The sequence below is a fragment of the Quercus lobata genome, chromosome 4, assembly GCF_001633185.2.
Source record: "Quercus lobata isolate SW786 chromosome 4, ValleyOak3.0 Primary Assembly, whole genome shotgun sequence".
Taxonomy (NCBI): domain Eukaryota; kingdom Viridiplantae; phylum Streptophyta; class Magnoliopsida; order Fagales; family Fagaceae; genus Quercus; species Quercus lobata.
In genome coordinates, this window is record NC_044907.1 from 20,208,240 (window position 1) to 20,226,003 (window position 17,764).

At 39.2% G+C, this 17,764-nt stretch overlaps 2 protein-coding genes across 2 annotated transcripts; both read right to left on the bottom strand.

Annotated features, from left to right (window-relative positions):
• Positions 1 to 15,082: 15,082 nt before the first annotated feature.
• On the bottom strand, positions 15,083 to 16,254 carry LOC115984788. Its single transcript, XM_031107794.1, has 2 exons — positions 15,336 to 16,254; positions 15,083 to 15,153 (listed from the first exon to the last, which is right to left on the bottom strand). The coding sequence occupies exons 1-2, from the start codon at positions 16,252 to 16,254 to the stop codon at positions 15,083 to 15,085; spliced, it is 990 nt and encodes a 329-aa protein (XP_030963654.1).
• A 738-nt stretch (positions 16,255 to 16,992) lies between these two features.
• LOC115983434 (MDIS1-interacting receptor like kinase 2-like) lies at positions 16,993 to 17,754 on the bottom strand. The gene is made up of 2 exons (XM_031106106.1): positions 17,560 to 17,754; positions 16,993 to 17,480 (listed from the first exon to the last, which is right to left on the bottom strand). Exons 1-2 carry the CDS (start codon positions 17,729 to 17,731, stop codon positions 17,188 to 17,190), a joined length of 465 nt encoding a protein of 154 aa, XP_030961966.1. The 5' UTR covers positions 17,732 to 17,754; the 3' UTR covers positions 16,993 to 17,187.
• Between the last annotated feature and the right edge of the window lie 10 nt (positions 17,755 to 17,764).

Genomic DNA, 17,764 nt, shown 5'->3' on the forward strand with positions numbered 1-17,764 from the left:
CACTACCATCAAGATCATGGGCACACGACGGAGGATTGCAGAAATCTGTGGGATCATTTGGAACAGCTGATCCGAGAAGGGAGATTGAAGCAATCCTTGCATCACTCTAGCGGTAGGGCAAGCCAAACAGGCCCAGAGATACGTGGGGACGCTTCTTCAAGGCTCCCTCTTGGAATGATAAATGTTATTTTTGCTGCCCCGGGGAGGACTGGATCTTGTCCTTCCAGGGTACTGTCGGTGTGTCGGCCCCTGGCCGAGGATGATTGCCAGGCACCAAAGAGAGCCAGGGTGGACGTCCCCTTGGTTCTAGGCTTTTCAGATGATGATAAGATTGGAACTATACAGCCCCATGACTATGCCCTGGTGGTCACATTGAGAATTAGTGGGTACGACGTTAAAAGAGTGATGGTAGATCAAGGTAGTACGGCTAATGTAATGTACCCAGACTTATATAAGGGGCTGGGCATGAAGCAGGAGGATTTAACACCATACAACTCCCCCCTAGTGAGTTTTGAAGGTCGGATGGTAGCTCCGAAAGGGCTAATCTGACTACCTGTGCAAGCCGGGGTGGATGTGGTGGAGGTGGACTTCATTGTGGTAGATGTTTTCTCGCCACACACGACGATCATGGGCAGACCTTGGCTTCACGCCTTGGAAGCAGTATCATCCACTCTCCACCAAAAAGTGAAGTACCCATCCGGTGGCAAGGTGGCGGAGATAGTAGGAAACCAGATTGCAGCTCGGCAATGCTTGGTAGTGGCTATACAACATCGGCCAAAAGCAGAGGCCTCGGCTACTACCGACAACAGGTTATAGCAGTTAAAACACACAGAGTTACCTCCGGAGTGCCAGCCAACGAGGTAAAATGTGAAGAGCTGGAGAGAATAGTTATTGCAGATGACCCGGAAAAGTTCTTCCAGGTAGGGGCCAAATTGCCTTTGCAAGAAAAAAAAATATTGCCGGAATTCCTTAGGGCAAACATAGATGTGTTTGCATGGAGTCCCTACGAGGCCCCAGGCATGGATCCGAGTTTTATTTGTCATCGGCTAAACGTGAATCCTTCCATTGTTCCCAAAAGGCTGCCACCTCGACGACCTTCAAAAGAACATGTCGAGGCTGTCAAGAGTGAGGTGGCCAAGCTAAAGCAGGCTGGGGCTATCAAAGAGGTTTTCTATCCTCAATGGTTAGCCAATACGGTGGTGGTAAAAAAGAAGACTAGAAAGTGGCGGGTATGTGTAGACTTCACGGATCTCAATAAGGCTTGTCCCAAGGATCCATTTCCTATGCCAAAGATAGACCAGTTGGTGGATGCAACCGTGGGTCATCCTAGGATGAGTTTCTTGGATGCTTTCCAAGGATATCACCAGATACTGCTGGCTGCTGACGACCAGGAAAAAACTGCTTTTGTTACCCTAATTAGGAACTACCATTACAAGGTGATGCCCTTTGGTTTGAAAAATGCAGGATTCACCTATCAACGGATGATAACAAAGATGTTCGAACTGCAACTGAGCAGGAACCTCGAAGTTTACATCGATGATATGGTGGTAAAAAGTAAAGTGGCATCCGAGCATGTGGAAGATCTTACAAATATTTTTGAAATCTTGAGAAAGCACAGGTTACGTTTGAATGCTTCAGAGTGCTCCTTTGGTGTAAGCTCGGGAAAATTCTTGGGTTACATGGTGACTCATAGAGGTATTGAAGTGAACCCGGACCAGATCAGGGCCATCAAGGGTTTACAAGTGCCTCGGAACCCGAAGGAGGTGCAAAGGTTAACTGGAATGACTGCTGCGTTGAATCGATTTATCTCTAAATCAGCCGAAAGGTGTCGCCCCTTTTTTCTTTTGCTGCACAAGTGGAAGGGATTTGAATGGATCGAGGAGTGTGATGTGGCGTTTCAACAATTGAAGAGGTACTTATCCCGGCCACCGATCATGTCCAGCCCCGAGGTGGATGAAGTGTTGTTTGCTTATCTGGCGGTCGCCCCCCATGCAGTCAGCTTTGTTTTAATACAAGAGGACAATGGCGTCCAAAGGCCAGTTTACTATGTAAGTAAGTCTCTTCATGAAGCCGAAGTGAGGTACTTGTCCTTGGAAAAGGCTATCTTAGTGGTGGTCCATGCAACACGTAAACGTCCGCACTACTTTCAAGCCCATACCGTAATTGTCTTAACCCAGCTACCTCTTAAGTCCATACTTAGAAGTGCCGATTACACTGGAAGGATTGCGAAGTGGGGCACAATCCTAGGTGCCTTTGATATTAAATATATGCCGCACACCTCGGTGAAGGGACAGGTCCTTGCCGATCTAGTGGTCGAGTTCACTGAATGCCCAGAAGAAGCTAGCATGAAGCAAAATAACATGGATGAAAAATCGGTTGGATCAATCTCCACCCAACATTCTCCTTCCTGGCGAGTATATGTGGATGGAGCTTCCAATCGACGGGGTGCAGGACTGGGGTTAGTTCTGATATCCCCAGAAGGTGTTATCATTGAGAAATCTCTGAGGCTGAGATTTTCGGCCACTAATAATGAAGCGGAATACGAAGCCCTATTGATGGGAATGAGCATGGTGCAAAAAATGAATGGGAAGGCAGTGGTAGTGTTCTCGGACTCAAGGCTAGTAGTTAGCTAGATGAAGGGAGAGTTGGAGGCCCGGGACCCGAGAATGCAGGGATACTTAAATCAAGTTAGGCATATGCAGATGAAGTTTGAGACGTTCGATTTGACGCATGTCCCCTGAGGCGAAAATTCTCACGCCGATTCACTGGCAACCCTGGCCACCTCCTCGGTGCGGGATTTTCCTCGGGTAATCATCGTCGAAGACTTACATACCCCCTCCTCATTGGAAAATGAGGTTTGCCAGGTTTATCAAATCAGTTCAGCGCCAAGTTGGATGGATCCTGTATCAAAATATCTTGAAAGTGACATCTTGCTCGAAGAAAAAGCAAAGGCTGAGAAAGTACGCAGGCAAGCTCCTCGTTTTTGGTTATCAGAGGACAAGAAGTTATACATACAGTCTTTTTCTAGACCGTACCTGCTTTGTGTGCATCCCGATGCGACAGAGTCAATCCTAGAAGAGCTGCACGAGGGTATCTGCGGAAGCCACATAGGGGGAAGATCCCTATCACACCGGGCAATTACGCAAGGATATTGGTGGCCAAGTATGCAGAAGGAAGCACAGGAGTACGTTAGGAAATGTGACCAGTGCCAGAGATTCGCTCCAAACATCCACCAGCCGGGCGGAACTCTCAACCCTCTCTCCAGCCCTTGGCCGTTTGCTCAGTGAGGGTTGGACATTGTCAGCCCTTTTCCTAAGGCCATGGGGAACAAGAAATACTTGCTGGTCGGCACGGATTACTTCACTAAGTGGGTTGAAGCGGAGCCTTTGGCTAATATCAGATATGCGGATGTTAAGAAGTTTATCTGGAAGAATATTGTCACGCGATTTGGAACTCCATAGACCCTTGTCTCGAATAACGGCCTTCAGTTTGACAGTAACGCCTTCAGGGATTACTGTTCGGAATTGGGCATCAAGAACAGATATTCCACTCCGGCCTATCCTCAAGGAAACGGGCAAACAGAAGCTGTTAATAAAGTAATAGGCAGTGGACTTAAAAAGAGGTTAGACGACGCAAAGGGAAAGTGGGTAGAGGAGTTACCCCATGTCCTTTGGACCTACCGAACAACGCCTTGACGGTCAACAGGAGAGACTCCTTTTTCCATGACGTATGGAGCTGAGGCCGTCATCCCTCTGGAAACGGGGTTCCCCACGCTAAGAACTAGCACCTTTTCCACAGACAGTAACGATAGGCTGTAGGAAAAGAGTCTGGACTTGATCAACGAGCGAAGAGAGAGTGCAATGGTTCGATTGGCATACTACCAGCATAAGCTCAAGCGAGGCTATGATGTTAATGTGAAGCTAAGACCGTTATCCGTAGGAGATCTGGTGCTGAGAAAGGTTCTGGGAGCTACCAAGAATCCAGCCTGGGGAATGTTGGGACCTAACTGGGAAGAGCCCTATCGAATTACTTCTGTAGCCGAAATAGGAGCCTATTACTTGGAAGACTTAAATGAAAGAGCTGTACTTCATCCTTGGAATGTAAATAACTTCAAGAGGTATTATTATTAATAAGAGTCGTCTAGTTTGGATTTTTTCTTTAATTTACATTAGTAATGCATCCTGTGCTCTCATGCCAATTGATATGAATTGAAATGTTAAACAGAAATTAAGTTATGTCAGGTCCTTGGATCACAAATTTAGTGGAAATTAATGTCCTATGATATGACTTGAAATGTTAAGCAGAAACTAAGTTATGTCAGGTCCTCGGATCACAAACTTAGTGGAAATTAACGTCCTTTGATATGAATTGAAATGTTAAACAAAAACTAAGTTATGTCAGGTCCTTGGATCACAAACTTAGTGGAAATTAACCTCCTATGATATAAATTGAAATGTTAAACAGAAACTAAGTTATGTCTGGTCCTCGGATCACAAACTTAGTGGAAATTAACGTCCTATGATATGTATTGAAATGTTACACAGAAACTAAGTTATGTCAGGTCCTCGGATCACAAACTTAGTGGAAATTAACGTCTTATGATATGTATTGAAATGTTAAACAGAAACTAAGTTATGTCAGGTCCTCGGATCACAAACTTAGTGGAAATTAACATCCTATGATATGTATTGAAATGTTACACAGAAACTAAGTTATGTCAGGTCCTCGGATCACAAACTTAGTTGAAATTAACGCGCTGTAACATGTATTGAAGTGTTAAAAAGGGAATCTATGAACGTCATTTAATGTAACGGAAGGCACAATTTCACCCAGTTTTTGAACTTTCGTAAAAAGCTACAATTGATTGGAAAGAACACGTGCGTATCTAAAACGTCTCCCTAAGGCCCCGTTGTATTAGCGCTTAACCTCTATTTTTAGTTGCCAATTTGGCGATGTTTATAAATAGAATTGCCCCATACAAACAAAAGATAGTTGAAAGGAGTCCATCCAAATTACCGTGACACGGTGAACAAGTACAAAATTAACATAAAGTGGCAAGAGCGGTTAGAAAACAAACATAAGAGTCCTCGCTAAATTTCTAATTGGACTACAAAATAATTCCTACTTTTTTAACTTGAGCTGGATCTTAAAGGTCCGGCTATCAGATTTGTCTGCCTCCGAAGTAGTGATTTCCTCTTTATCTCTAGAAATGCCCCAATTGGCAAGACTGTGGAAGCCAAGTCTTGTTGAAAAGTTTGGGAGGTCGTCTCTGCCTCCAAAGCAGTTGCAGTCTTGTCCAAGGAAGCTCCTGGAAGGGCAATTTCCCCTGTGGCTGATTCTGGCTGGCCAAAGAGGGGAAGATTGTGAGGCAAAACCTCCTCATTGGGGTTAACAACTGGAGGAGGAGCTTCAGCTTGAGGGGGTAGAAGAGCTGAGGGACAGATCGCCTCAGGATAGAATACATTCTTTGGCTTATGTAACTCAGACGAAGCCTCCACCCCAGCACGGTTAAGTGCCTCATCCCAAGTTTTTGCGTACCGCCGATACCTCAACTCTCAAAGCCTTCTCAGTTTCAGCTATACCAATCTCATAGCCTCTCTGCTCAGCTTCGTTCATTGCCCGTTTGGCCTCGATTTTTGCTTTCTCGGCTTGTTCCCTGGACTTTTCAGCTCGCTTCCTTAGCTTTTAAGTTTCCTCCAAATGCTTCCTAAGAAATAGGACTTGTTCCTGAGCCTTCTTCAGTTCGGCATTCGCCTCACGCAGGCGATTCCCTTGGTCCTCAGCCTGCTTTTGATAGCCTTCTAGTGCCGACTCGGCTCTCTTGCAAGCTTGCTCTTCGGCCTGTAACTTTTTCCTTACATCGGCCAAGTCCTGTTCAAATTTGGACAAAGTCTGTACAGCCGTTGTCCGTCTTTTCCTTTCATCGTCTAACTGATCGGAACAGGTGTTGAGCATCTCATCTAACTTGAAAGTATTTTGGATAATCTGTAGGAAAGAGGTTAACACTATAGTCAGTGAAAAGTGCATATTGGTGAGTAAAAATCATAGAAGGAAAAAGACAAAAGTCAGCTCCTTACCATGCCCAAATATCGTTTATTGTCGAGGATGAGTTCATTCTTCCTCATATTCTTTATTTCGGCCATATCTTTTGGGAGCAGTAAGGTTTCCTCTATGGCCGAGGCTACGTGACACCCTATGCCGCGGTTGAAGTCCCTTATAGATGCATCATCTCGCAGGGGCTCCCCACCGTGCATAGGTGCTGGCAACCATGCTTATGGTTCAGAGTGTTGGGAATCAAATCTCTCTTGACCTCGCGCGGCTTGGTGCCTGGTTTTCTGCTGCTTTGCAGCATGTTGGGCATCCTCCTCACGAGTAGGACGAGACTTGCTCACGTCTGCCACCTCCTTGCCCTTCTGTTCCCTGCGCCTTTTTAGCTCGGCAACATTGGGAAGTGCTGGCTGTGGTGATTGACGAGGAGGTTGGCGAGGAATAGGAGGAGGAGACCTAGCGGGAAGAGATGAAGTCTGGGATGGTGTTGATTTTGCAGGCGCACTCTTTCCCGGCTGACCTTCCATCAGCTCCAACAAGCTTCTCTAGGGTTTTCTCTATATCCCCATCTCGTCAGGATTCTCCCTAGAGTTTATGGGTTGATCAAAAATCCCAAAGTCGTCCGAGAACTTAGAGACCTCTACAACTTCTTCCTCGTCTTTTTCCTCTTCCTTTCTCCCTTCTATTTCCTTTTCCCCGAGGGTTGGCAGGGATGAAGAAGTTCCTGCCGAGACGTTGGCTACTAAAAGAGGCTTTGTACGAGATGTATACTGGGGAAGTGGAATGCCCTCTGGAACAATCAACCCTTCGTAGGCAACGCTGATACGGTGAAGCCGAGGGTCACGGGCTCTAATCACGCACTTCGATGCCTGAAAAGCAAAAGATAGGGGAGTGTAGCCGAGAATTAAGTGTGCTGCCCGGAGTTGATCGTCAGCTTCGTTCACGTATATCTCGGCTTTTAGTAACTTATCCAAGCTCACCTTAAGATTGGGCTTTGTGTAACGTCTATTTGCAAAACCGTTGAGTCGAAGATAAGAATGGTTAGAGATAGAAGGAAAAAAAAAAAAAAAAAAAGTAAGTAAAGTAAACAAAATGTGCGTGCAAACTAAACAGTATAGATCTATGACTACGCTCCCACTTGGTGTTCCCTCTACGGTGGGGCAAAGCAGACTATCGTGCCATTCCCTAGAGAGAATAAGGAAATCCTCATTTAGGTTCTTGTTTGAAGTGGGAAGGCACTGAATCAGCCTTACCTCGGGATATCTCGACTTGAGATAATACCCCTGACCGGTTAGGTGATGGAGATTGTACATCCAATTCACATCATGATGGGTTAGCTTTAGGTCCATTCTCTTGTTCAAGGCGTCTATGCTTCCTAGGACCCTAAACATATTTGGAGCACACTGGGTGGGGGATAGCCTAAAGAAGTTGAGGTAATTCCTAGTGATACTACCCATGGGGATAGTCATCCCACCTTCTATAAAGGCAATTATGGGAATAACTACTTCCCCAGTTTGTCTAACATCAGCCCATTCCCCTTGGGTTGCGTACCTCATCCCCACCGTTAAGGGGATCTTATACTTAGAGCGAAAATTTCTAATACCCTTCTCCGATTCAACTAAACATCGAAATGGATTCTTTTGTTTCCCCATTTTTCTAAAAAATTTAGCAGAAAAACTGTTGGGTTTAAGATAAAAGTGGTAAAAACTTCGAGAAGACTTACAGGTTCAAAAGAAGGACCTCGGGCAAAGTACGATTATTTGTAGTCGCCAGGAAAATGACGAAAATAGAGAAGGGCAGGTTCAATGTGTGAGCTCTGGAATTATGCAATCATCGAAGGAAAGATACAGAATTAATTTGAGAATGCCTTTATAGTCATACAAAAATTGTGAGCAGTAAAATTCCCTCTCACAAAACGAGAGAGGCCCTCTACCGTCTAATTTATATCTCACCATTGAACGTGGGAGACAAGGGCGTTGCCAAAATTTAATACTGCCAAAATCGGGATGCTGAAGCATCAGGTGCATGCCCCAAAGTGCAAATAGGTACGAGCTTATGACGTCAAAATCCACCTTCTCTCCCGAGGAGTCGAAAAGCAGGATTTTGAGGGGCTATTGTGGGGACCAGTCAATCAACAGACCCAATAAGGTCAAGATAATTGGGCCTGTGGCCCATCCGAGGATGCCAATTCGTCCGAGGAGGCCCAGGTTAGGTCGTAAGGATAACCACAGAGGGGGGGGTAGTCGACATCATGAAAGTATAGTTCTGTATTCGTCCGAGGACACCATACTCCTCGGCAGTATGCGTCCAAGGACGATCAGGACGCCGTCTTGTTACAATCAAACCTCGGAACTATGTTACCATTGAAGATGGGATAAGAGACCAAGGGTAAGAAAGAAAAGGCATACAAATATCTATAACGACAGCTGCCACCGCATTAATTGCCTTTCAATCACCTCTCTGACCGCATTAATGTGGAGGTGATACCTGAACAGTAATGAAGCAGCCTTACAGCTACCCATAGGAGGTTCCAGGAGGCGCTAGATGGGACAGAAAGAAATCCCCCGAACCCAACCTACACGTGTGCGGTGAAGATGGAATGACGGGGACAGTATATAACCTAAAAGAATAACTTACGAGGGAGGGGAGACAAAAAAATAAATAAATAAATAAAAGAGAAGACAGACCAAAAGAGAAAGAAAACTTAGAACATCTCTTACTCAAAAAGACACTCATACGGACCTCAGTTTGTTTTTCTCTTGAAGAGTTAATCTAGTCCTTACATACCCACGCTCTACAAATTACATTGTTTGGACCATTTACGTACGAACCCAATACTCATTTGGGGTTGTTGCAAATTGAGTCCATACACCTCTCATAAAATTTTTTACTCTTTTACATTTTAACTTTGTCTAACTTTATTTTTTTTAATGGTTAAGACTGAAAGTTTCATTTTTCAGCTCTCAATCTCAGCTATTGAAAGCTATTGCACTAGGTGCAATACTTTTCTCAATCCAAAATTCACGAGCATATAAATGTTTTAAATTGTCGTGATAATTATAGGAATAAAGTCATTCCGAATGTCTTTGGAACTATAATTATTGGGTGATTTTTTTTGTTTGTTGATAATTCGATAGTTATAAGGGGTAGGTGGAATTTGAAGATTTTAGACTCGCTTTTAAAATTTTTTTATTCTTATCATATTTCAATTTTATATTGTAGATAGTGTTTTTTAATTTGAAAATATTTATTTTTAATAATATGTACTAGAAAATATCTCTCTATCTATTTATCTATCTTAATTGAATCTTAAGTTGGATCTAATAAATAAATTTATTACAATAAATTTTTTATAATGGAAAATTTTGATAAAAATATCACAAATATACAAAACATTAATTAAAAAAGAGTTAGAAGATTTTAATATAATACAACAAAAAGATAACAATGAAAATAATCATAATAATATACAAATAATTAATACATTATTATCTTTTTTTTAGGAAATAATACATTAATTATCTTGATTAAAATACTAGATTCTTTTCAAAACCCATGTGTCACTCGAGAATTTTGCAGATAATAATTGTTGTTCAATACTTTTTTCATATTTTTTTTCCCAACTGCAAATGGGTTTGAAACCTCAAGTCCAAAATGGAATAGACGAGGTCCATTTGGGTTAACGAATGGGCTTGGTAATAACACGGTTCCAAAGTAGGCCCCAATGCTTGACAAAGAAAAAGAGCAGGGTCACAGAGCTATTCTTTGTCATGACATAAGTCCTCGGCCTTGTTCCTTCGGGTGTGTCATCTACTTTTGACTTGGCAATCTGTGGTATATGTATATGTGCAGTCAGGGCTGGCCCGAGGCTTAGGCAACTTAGGCCTAGGCCTAAGGCCCCCACCAAATTTTTTTTCTTTTTACCCCTTAGAAATAAAGGCCCATCTCATTGTAAAAGGCCCAAATTTTATTAAAAATGCAGAGGCTATAATATAATTTATATGCTATACAAAACCCAGTATAAATCCTCCGGGGGAAAGCAAGGAAGTACAAGAATCCATGAGCTATTTAAAGAAAAAAAATAGTGCTAATGTACTGCATTGTAGAATTCAATACTAGATTGGGATTCCTGATTAAGTAACTTAGAGGAACTAAGATTATAAATTAAGGAGTTGGTAAGATTGATTACCAATTGATACCCAACAACAACTATCTTAGTCATGTATGTAAGGTTAAGGTGGAAAGACTGAAACACAATTTGCCATAGAAATCAAATGCTTAATTAGAAGAAAAAGACAACATCAAGAGAAGAGAGTCAAAATTGATATGGTATTCGCATGTTGATCAAGCCTGATCCTATAAAAATGAGAAGAAACATAATTCCTTACTTTTTGGCCAGTAAAGTTGTACACTTTTCAGTTTTCACTAAATTTTTCAAAGCAGAAACAAAACTTTCCAATCCACATCATCGTCCAATTTTAGAGCGTAAAAAAGAGGCCAAAAAGACAAAAATCAATCTAGATTTTATACTTTATGAATCCAAATTACTAGAGTTCTTTAATTTTCACACTCACGCCCATAGAGTTCTTGAATTATTCAAAAACAGAAATTAGAATGGTGCGTAAATAAATAAATCTAGTTTGATAATTTCACACACATAAGCACACTATCAAAAAAATCTGATTCTGAACAACATAATCCGTAACACTCACTTCAGTATCATAGGTTTTTGTTAAAGTGTTCATCTCTTTGACAAAATTCATAATCCATTAAACTCTGGGTGTCTTGGAAATACTAAGAGATGCCAATCAATTGATCTATAAAACTTTTAGCGGCAATTTTCTTGTCAAAGCTTGCATTTCAAAATTTTTGTCAATATCATAAACTTCTAATATTCCTAGGCTTTCAAGTAAGCAATTGAATGCAAAGAAAAAAGACAAGGAAAACTAAATACAGTGGAGTTTTTTTAGTACATTGATAACTTGCATGTAATATTATGATCTCATGCCCATCTTAGGCCAAAGTTATAAGTCCTTAAGAGCACAGCTCAAGCAGTCAATCCATGCAAGTAATAAAATGATGATATCCATTTTATTCAAACTCGGAGCATGTAAATTATTAGCAAATAGGGAGAAACTTTATCATATAATTTATAAAATATAACATCATAATTTATAACATTCATCACCAATAGACCCAGTTAGTTGTGGAGACTTAGAATGACTTACATTATATAACTGAGAATATTGGATATCTTTTATTTATTTTAAGTCTAAGTATGGTTTTTCTAAAAGCACGAGCACCACCGCACTTCTTAGGTGAGTTGGTATCTCCCCCAATACAAAATGTTTGGGGTATTTAGGGGGTATAGATTCAGGCCGTGGGTAGCGTAACTAGTAATAGTATTTCTAATCTTTATTAAAAATAAAAAAAAAACCCACAAATGAGCCTATAAATTTTTTTTCTTCAAATTGAGCTTTTGCTAAAGGCTTTTTGGAGGGCCTTAAAGCTCTTTTGATAAAATTAACGCACTGTTTTTAGTTACCCTTCTCCTAGTACTTCGCACAAAGCGAAATAGACACTAATTAAGGGAACTTGTGGTAATAAGAACTTTAGTAGCAGTATTTTTGTGTTGTAGAAATTTACAGAAAATGACTTTAGAGTTTTAAGTAATTGGCGAATTACAGTAAGTGGTGCGATAGTGGGTTCTATAGAAAATAGGAGATGAAAACAGAATACACCATGGTCTGTAGCCTATAGGTCTTTATTGTAGAAGCGACCTCGGCTACAAATGTTAATCAATAGTACATTAAACACATAAGTTAATTTATGAAGAAAATTTATTCACTTGATAGAAGAAGGGAAAGAAAAAAGACTTAGTGATAAATTAAACAACTAGGCAGCTCCTTCTCAAAAAAAAAAAAAAAATCCTATGAAGCTACAAATTATTTGCACCAATATTACATAACATAAACTTGGCTATGTAAGGTTGAATTTATTTGACTTTTTTTTGGGGGGTGGGTGGTGGTTTCCGCCATTTTTAATTTGACTTTTGTAGTGAATCTTGATTCTCTTAAATTTCTCCATAAACTGCAATTTTAAGTTCTTGATTATAAATTTCCTAAGTTTTTGCTCACCTGCACTCTTGAACACAATTCTAGAGTTGCCAAACTTTTAGGGAAATAATAGTTACTTTCTTTAGACTTACTATTTTTATGGGTTTCTTTCTCCAGTACCCTGTACCCCTTTCTAAAACTTCTTAAGGGTATCCAAGTTTTCTAGCATGATCATTAAGACAGATAACAGAGCTTTTATGGAATGGCATTGGAAAAGGTTGGCAAAGTTATATTTAAGTTAAAAATGTGAACTTGTAAAATCTTCTTTTAGCTTTGTTCTAGAGCTCTTTGATCAAATTATGCCTTTACACAAGCTCCCGGGGGCGTTCATGCTCTGCAGGGTTCAAAACAATTCTAAGACATTTAACAACTTTTATAGAATGACATAAAAGAGGTTGGAAAGTTTTCCTTGACTTTGGACTTTGTATCAGAATCCTTGGTTCAAAACTCTCTTTTGTACAGGCCGGGTGGTTTATGTATATCGGAAGGACTACCCCTGTTATGTAGCCCAATTTTTGGGCCCAAAAAATATTTCGTTTAAGTAGATACCATAAACTTCTGTCGCTATTCTTGGAGATTCTGACATTTTACCCTTAATTTTTTAAAAAATTGACAATATGCTCATGTTTGCAAACTATATAGAGGCGTGTCCCTGTTTCGATACTTGATTATCCTAAAATCGAGTTCAATTAAATACTCAATTTGTAGAAAATCGAGTTATGCCCGATCAAACTTTAAAAAAAATAAAAATAAAATAAAAATTTCTTGGAACTCGAGTTTCAGGAAATCAAGTTCCATGCAAAAAAATTTTTATAAGTGTGATCACGCCATATTCAGGGAGTCCTATAGTGGCGTTTTTAAACCCTATAGTGACGTTTAAAGTCCTATAGCGGTGTTTTCCTGCAAATTTTTTTTATAATTGTGGTCGCCTCATATTCAGGGTGCCCTATAGTGGCGTTTTTAAGCTCTATAGTGACGTTTTAGAGCCTATAGCGGCGTTTTCCTGCAAATTTTTATAAGTCCCATACTAGGTTCAAGGAGCCTTATAGTGGTGTTTTTAAGCACTATAGTAACGTTTTAAAGCCCTATAGTAGCGTTTTCCTGCAAAAATTTTTTATAATTGTTGTCGCTCCATATTCAGGGTGTCCTATAGTGGTGTTTTTAAGCCCTATAGTGACGTTTTAGAGCCTATAGCGGCGTTTTAAAGTCTTATAGCGGCGTTTTGGAACTCGACTTCCCTAAAATCGAGTTCCATACATACATATATATATATATATATATATTTTAGTTTTATTGGGCAGAACTCGATTTTCTATGAATCGAGTATTTCATTGAAACTAGATTTTAAGGTAATCAAGTATCGAAACAGGGACATATCCCTATATAGTTTCGAAATAGGGTCATATTGCTAAATTTTTTTAAAATTAAGGGTAAAAGGCTAGAATCTCCCACTATTCTTTATGAAAAAATTGATTTTGGCACTATGGACCATGGGTTTGTATATTCTAGAACCAACTCTAATTCCTAGATTAAGGGTAAACCTTGCTTAACTTTTTGGCTCTAAACTTCTAATTGTAAATATCGACTATATTGCCTGAATCTACTTATATGCAGCACTAATCCGTACATAATTTTGTTTAGTTATATATCTTGCTTGAGTATTTTATATTAAATGCATTTCTTTTCTTTTTGTTTTTTTCAGACCTTTGACTTGGCAACAATGAATCACGATGACGTGGATTTCACTGCAAGCGCTGAGCTGGAACCATATTCTGGTGGTTCTACAGGCATGTCAAATGATTTGGAATGTCAAACAAGATCGTGTTATGGGGTTGTCTTGTGGTTTGAGACTGGTTTTACCAGCAGGTTCTGCAAAGAAATGCCAGTGGTGTTGTCCACATCCCCATACACTCCGAAAACACATTGGTCGCAAATAATTCTTACCTTCCGTGAGCCAATTGCCATGGCATCAGGAAAGCCAAGTGGTGATAGATTGGCCGCAACTGGCACTGAGGCCTGTCTTGCCACAAAGATTCAATTGCGTGTTAGCATTGCACGTGCTGTTGAACATCGAAGCATTGACATTTCCCTAGAGACTGTCGGGATTAGTTCTGATGGTAGGAAATGCAAGTGGCCTGTACAAATTTTTAATATACATTAGGCCATATGCAATGGATCAAAATCTTTCATCAAAAAAAGAAAAAAAAAAGGGTTCAAAAGCTAAGATCATCCCACTGGAATTGTCTGTCCTGGCAGCCTGTGGATTTTTTGCGGAGTTTTGTTTTGTTGAAGTAATCATTTTATTGTTTTCTTCAATTTGTTTAGTCTTCCAAAAGGCTTCTACAATTTGCATTATATCTATGTGCGTTTTATCCAAGTATTATAATATTGCAAAGGATGTAAATTAGTTGCTTTTATAATTTGGAAATTTTTTTGGCTAAGTTCAGCATTGCGTTGTTTAAATTGTTCAACTTGCAAAATTTCAATAAGAATGACAGACTTTTATATATATATATATATATATATATATATTTTTTTTTTTTTCTTTCTATTTTTAATTAATTTTTCCATTCATATTTTGAAATATAATTATCTTCTTCATTAAATGTAATGAATCTCTTCACTCATAGCACATCTAGGAGTAAATTTCCAAAATTCCTAAAAATATTGTTCCTGCAATTTTTATTTAGAATAATTAAGCACTATTTGCATTAAAAAAAAAAAAATCACACTAAATGATTTAGCCCAATTTCATCAAATAATATTCACACAATTTAAAATATATTTTTCTAAAATAATTATACTAAAAAATTGAGAATTTAAATTTTTTGAAATTTTTATTCTAATATTATTATGAAATTAAATATGGTCATTAGATTCAAATATAATATTTTCTAAGAAATTGGAAAATTAACTATCTAATCTAATGCCCATTCAAAAAGATTAAAATTCCTTTTCACACTCTTCAATCGGTGTCCAACACCACTACCTGAAAATAGAGGGAACAAAATCCTAGTCAACAATGAGGAATCTTTTAAGGTGTTGTTTTTCTTTTCTTTTTGGTCTTCCCTGAAATGAAACATCACTTGGGTACCCCATCACTTCAATCTTCTTTGAAAGCATCTGCAGCTGCTGAGCTAACAGAATATGGGAGCAAAGTTGGACTCTAACATGTCCTTTTTCTTTTTGAAATTTTCAAGGATGAAACATCCCTCGGATCTTCACTTGACTTGTTCTCATCACTTTGATCTTCCTTGAAAACCCCTGCAGCTGTCAAGCTAATGGAACATGGGATCACAGTTGGATTCGACAAAATTAAATATTGTAGCATAGATATATAGCAAAGCTGCTGCAGTTTCCTACTTCTAAAATTGTATGAGAACAAACACCTATCCATTGGCATAAACAACAAATCTTCATGGAAAGCCAAAATCAAGCACCTTTTTACATTACAGTGGGTCAAATCTGTATAACTTTCTTGACATATATCAAACAATGTCACCTGATACTTGAGCACCCACTCAGATGAGGAATAATCTTTCAACATCCACACACTAAAATCTTCACCATGCACACACACATAATGAAGATATCCTTCTGAACATCCAAGAATGAGTGAACTTGAAGCTTCACCAGGTAACTTAATCACCTTAGAAAGCTCTCTTTCGACGTCAAAACTCAAAATATGGTGGTTCTGAGTTAGCCAATTGAACATCTTGCCAACGAAAACTTTATTGTTTTTGTAAATTTGATATCTGCAATGGCAAACCTCTTTTGAAGTTGTCCAACTACCTTTCTGTGAGGAGTACACTGCAAATGAATACAAATGTGGATCCACTTTTGATTGTTGAATGCTTACCAACTTGAAAATAGGGCGAGTGTTTAATGAATAACCAAATGGATAGAAAGCTAATCCAATGCTATCACCAACACCACACCCTTCTGGCTTCAATGCAATCCATTCTTTAGTCATTGGATTGCAAATGTATATCACCAGTTCCCTTGCCTCCCTATTTCGCACTCTTCTATAAATATCACCAATAGGATGGATGCAACTCCGGCAACAGAGAAGCCCATTACACGAAGACATGATAACAACTTCCTCTGGAAGAAAATTCAATATGTTATTTTGGATGAATGATTTGTTCTTGTGAAGAGGAATGTATGTGATAGGTCTAGAAACACAATCTACATTATCCTTGAACATTTGAAAGAAAAGCCCGCAAGGTCCTTCTCATTCTACCCGTTTAGAAAGTATAAGCAAGAATGAAGGACTACTAATAAACGAATTCCATCCTTTAGAGACACGCTTGAAGAAAGATCCTTCGCAGACAATCGTGACAAAACTTCAGATGCAATATCAACATGAAAGAAAGGGATGTTTGCTTCTTCCACTGCTAGCAATTCTTTAATCACTAAAACTTAGATCATTATAAATTTGCTTCTACAGTTTAGTTTGATGAGAAAGACCTGTCAATAGGATTCAGAGGAATGAGTCACTCAAGAATGGCCCTCTTGTAGGCATTAAATTGACAAAACCTGTTCAAATTTACAACTTAATATACACACCAGAAAAAGAAAAAGTTGTTCAAAGGGATACCATTTTTCACTCAAATAAAGTTTGAAGTAAAAAAAAAGTCACATGCACTAATGAGCCTATTTAAATAAATAAAAAGTAGTGTTGAGTATTGTGCTACATTGTAGAATATAAGACTAGATTGGAATTCCTGATTGTAATTATGAAGAACTAAGAATATAAATGAAGGAGTTGGTAAGATTTATTACCAATTCAAACCTAACAGAAAATATCTTAGTCATGTGCGTACAATCACAGTGCCTTGAAATTTGTTTTACCAAATGCACATTATTAATACTTGCAATTAAACATCTAGTGGTACTCTAGGCATTACATAATCTTAAACAAACAACTTCCTTCAGCAGCATGAATTTGACAGAATATAGTGTCTTATTACATATCCTTGCTTGTCCTAGTCAGACTCTGATCGCTCCAGGAAAGTGCACTTCAGCTTGATAAAATCTGAGAGACCATGTGCAGAGTTGGTCTAGATTCTGGATTAGCATGCAAGCATGCAATTGCCAACTTTATGATGAGCATCAATTGATTCTCAACCTCAAGAGTGGGAGGAGGAAGGCGTACGTCTAACAAATCCTTCGACAACAAATTCTCCCCCACGGATGAAGTAGATAGAATGGAGATGATTTCACCAGGATGCCTACCTTTGATCACTTCAATAGCCAAAACTCCAAAGCTAAACACGTCGCATTTCTCAGTTATCTTCATCGTATAAGCAAGCTCTAAAAGAAGAAGAATATTATGCCAATGTATTCATATGATCTATATGTTCTATATTGATTGAACAAATAAGTACATTACCTGGTGCAACATGTCCATATGTGCCAGCAAGTGAAGTCCAATTGGATGAGTCTTGGTGAAGAATCTTAGCAATGCCAAAGTCTGAAACATGAGCCTCGTACTCTGAATCCAGCAAAACATTTTTGCTTGATATGTCCCTATGAACAATTGGCGGAGAGCAATCATGGTGCATGTAAGACAACGCATAAGCCACACCCTTGATGAT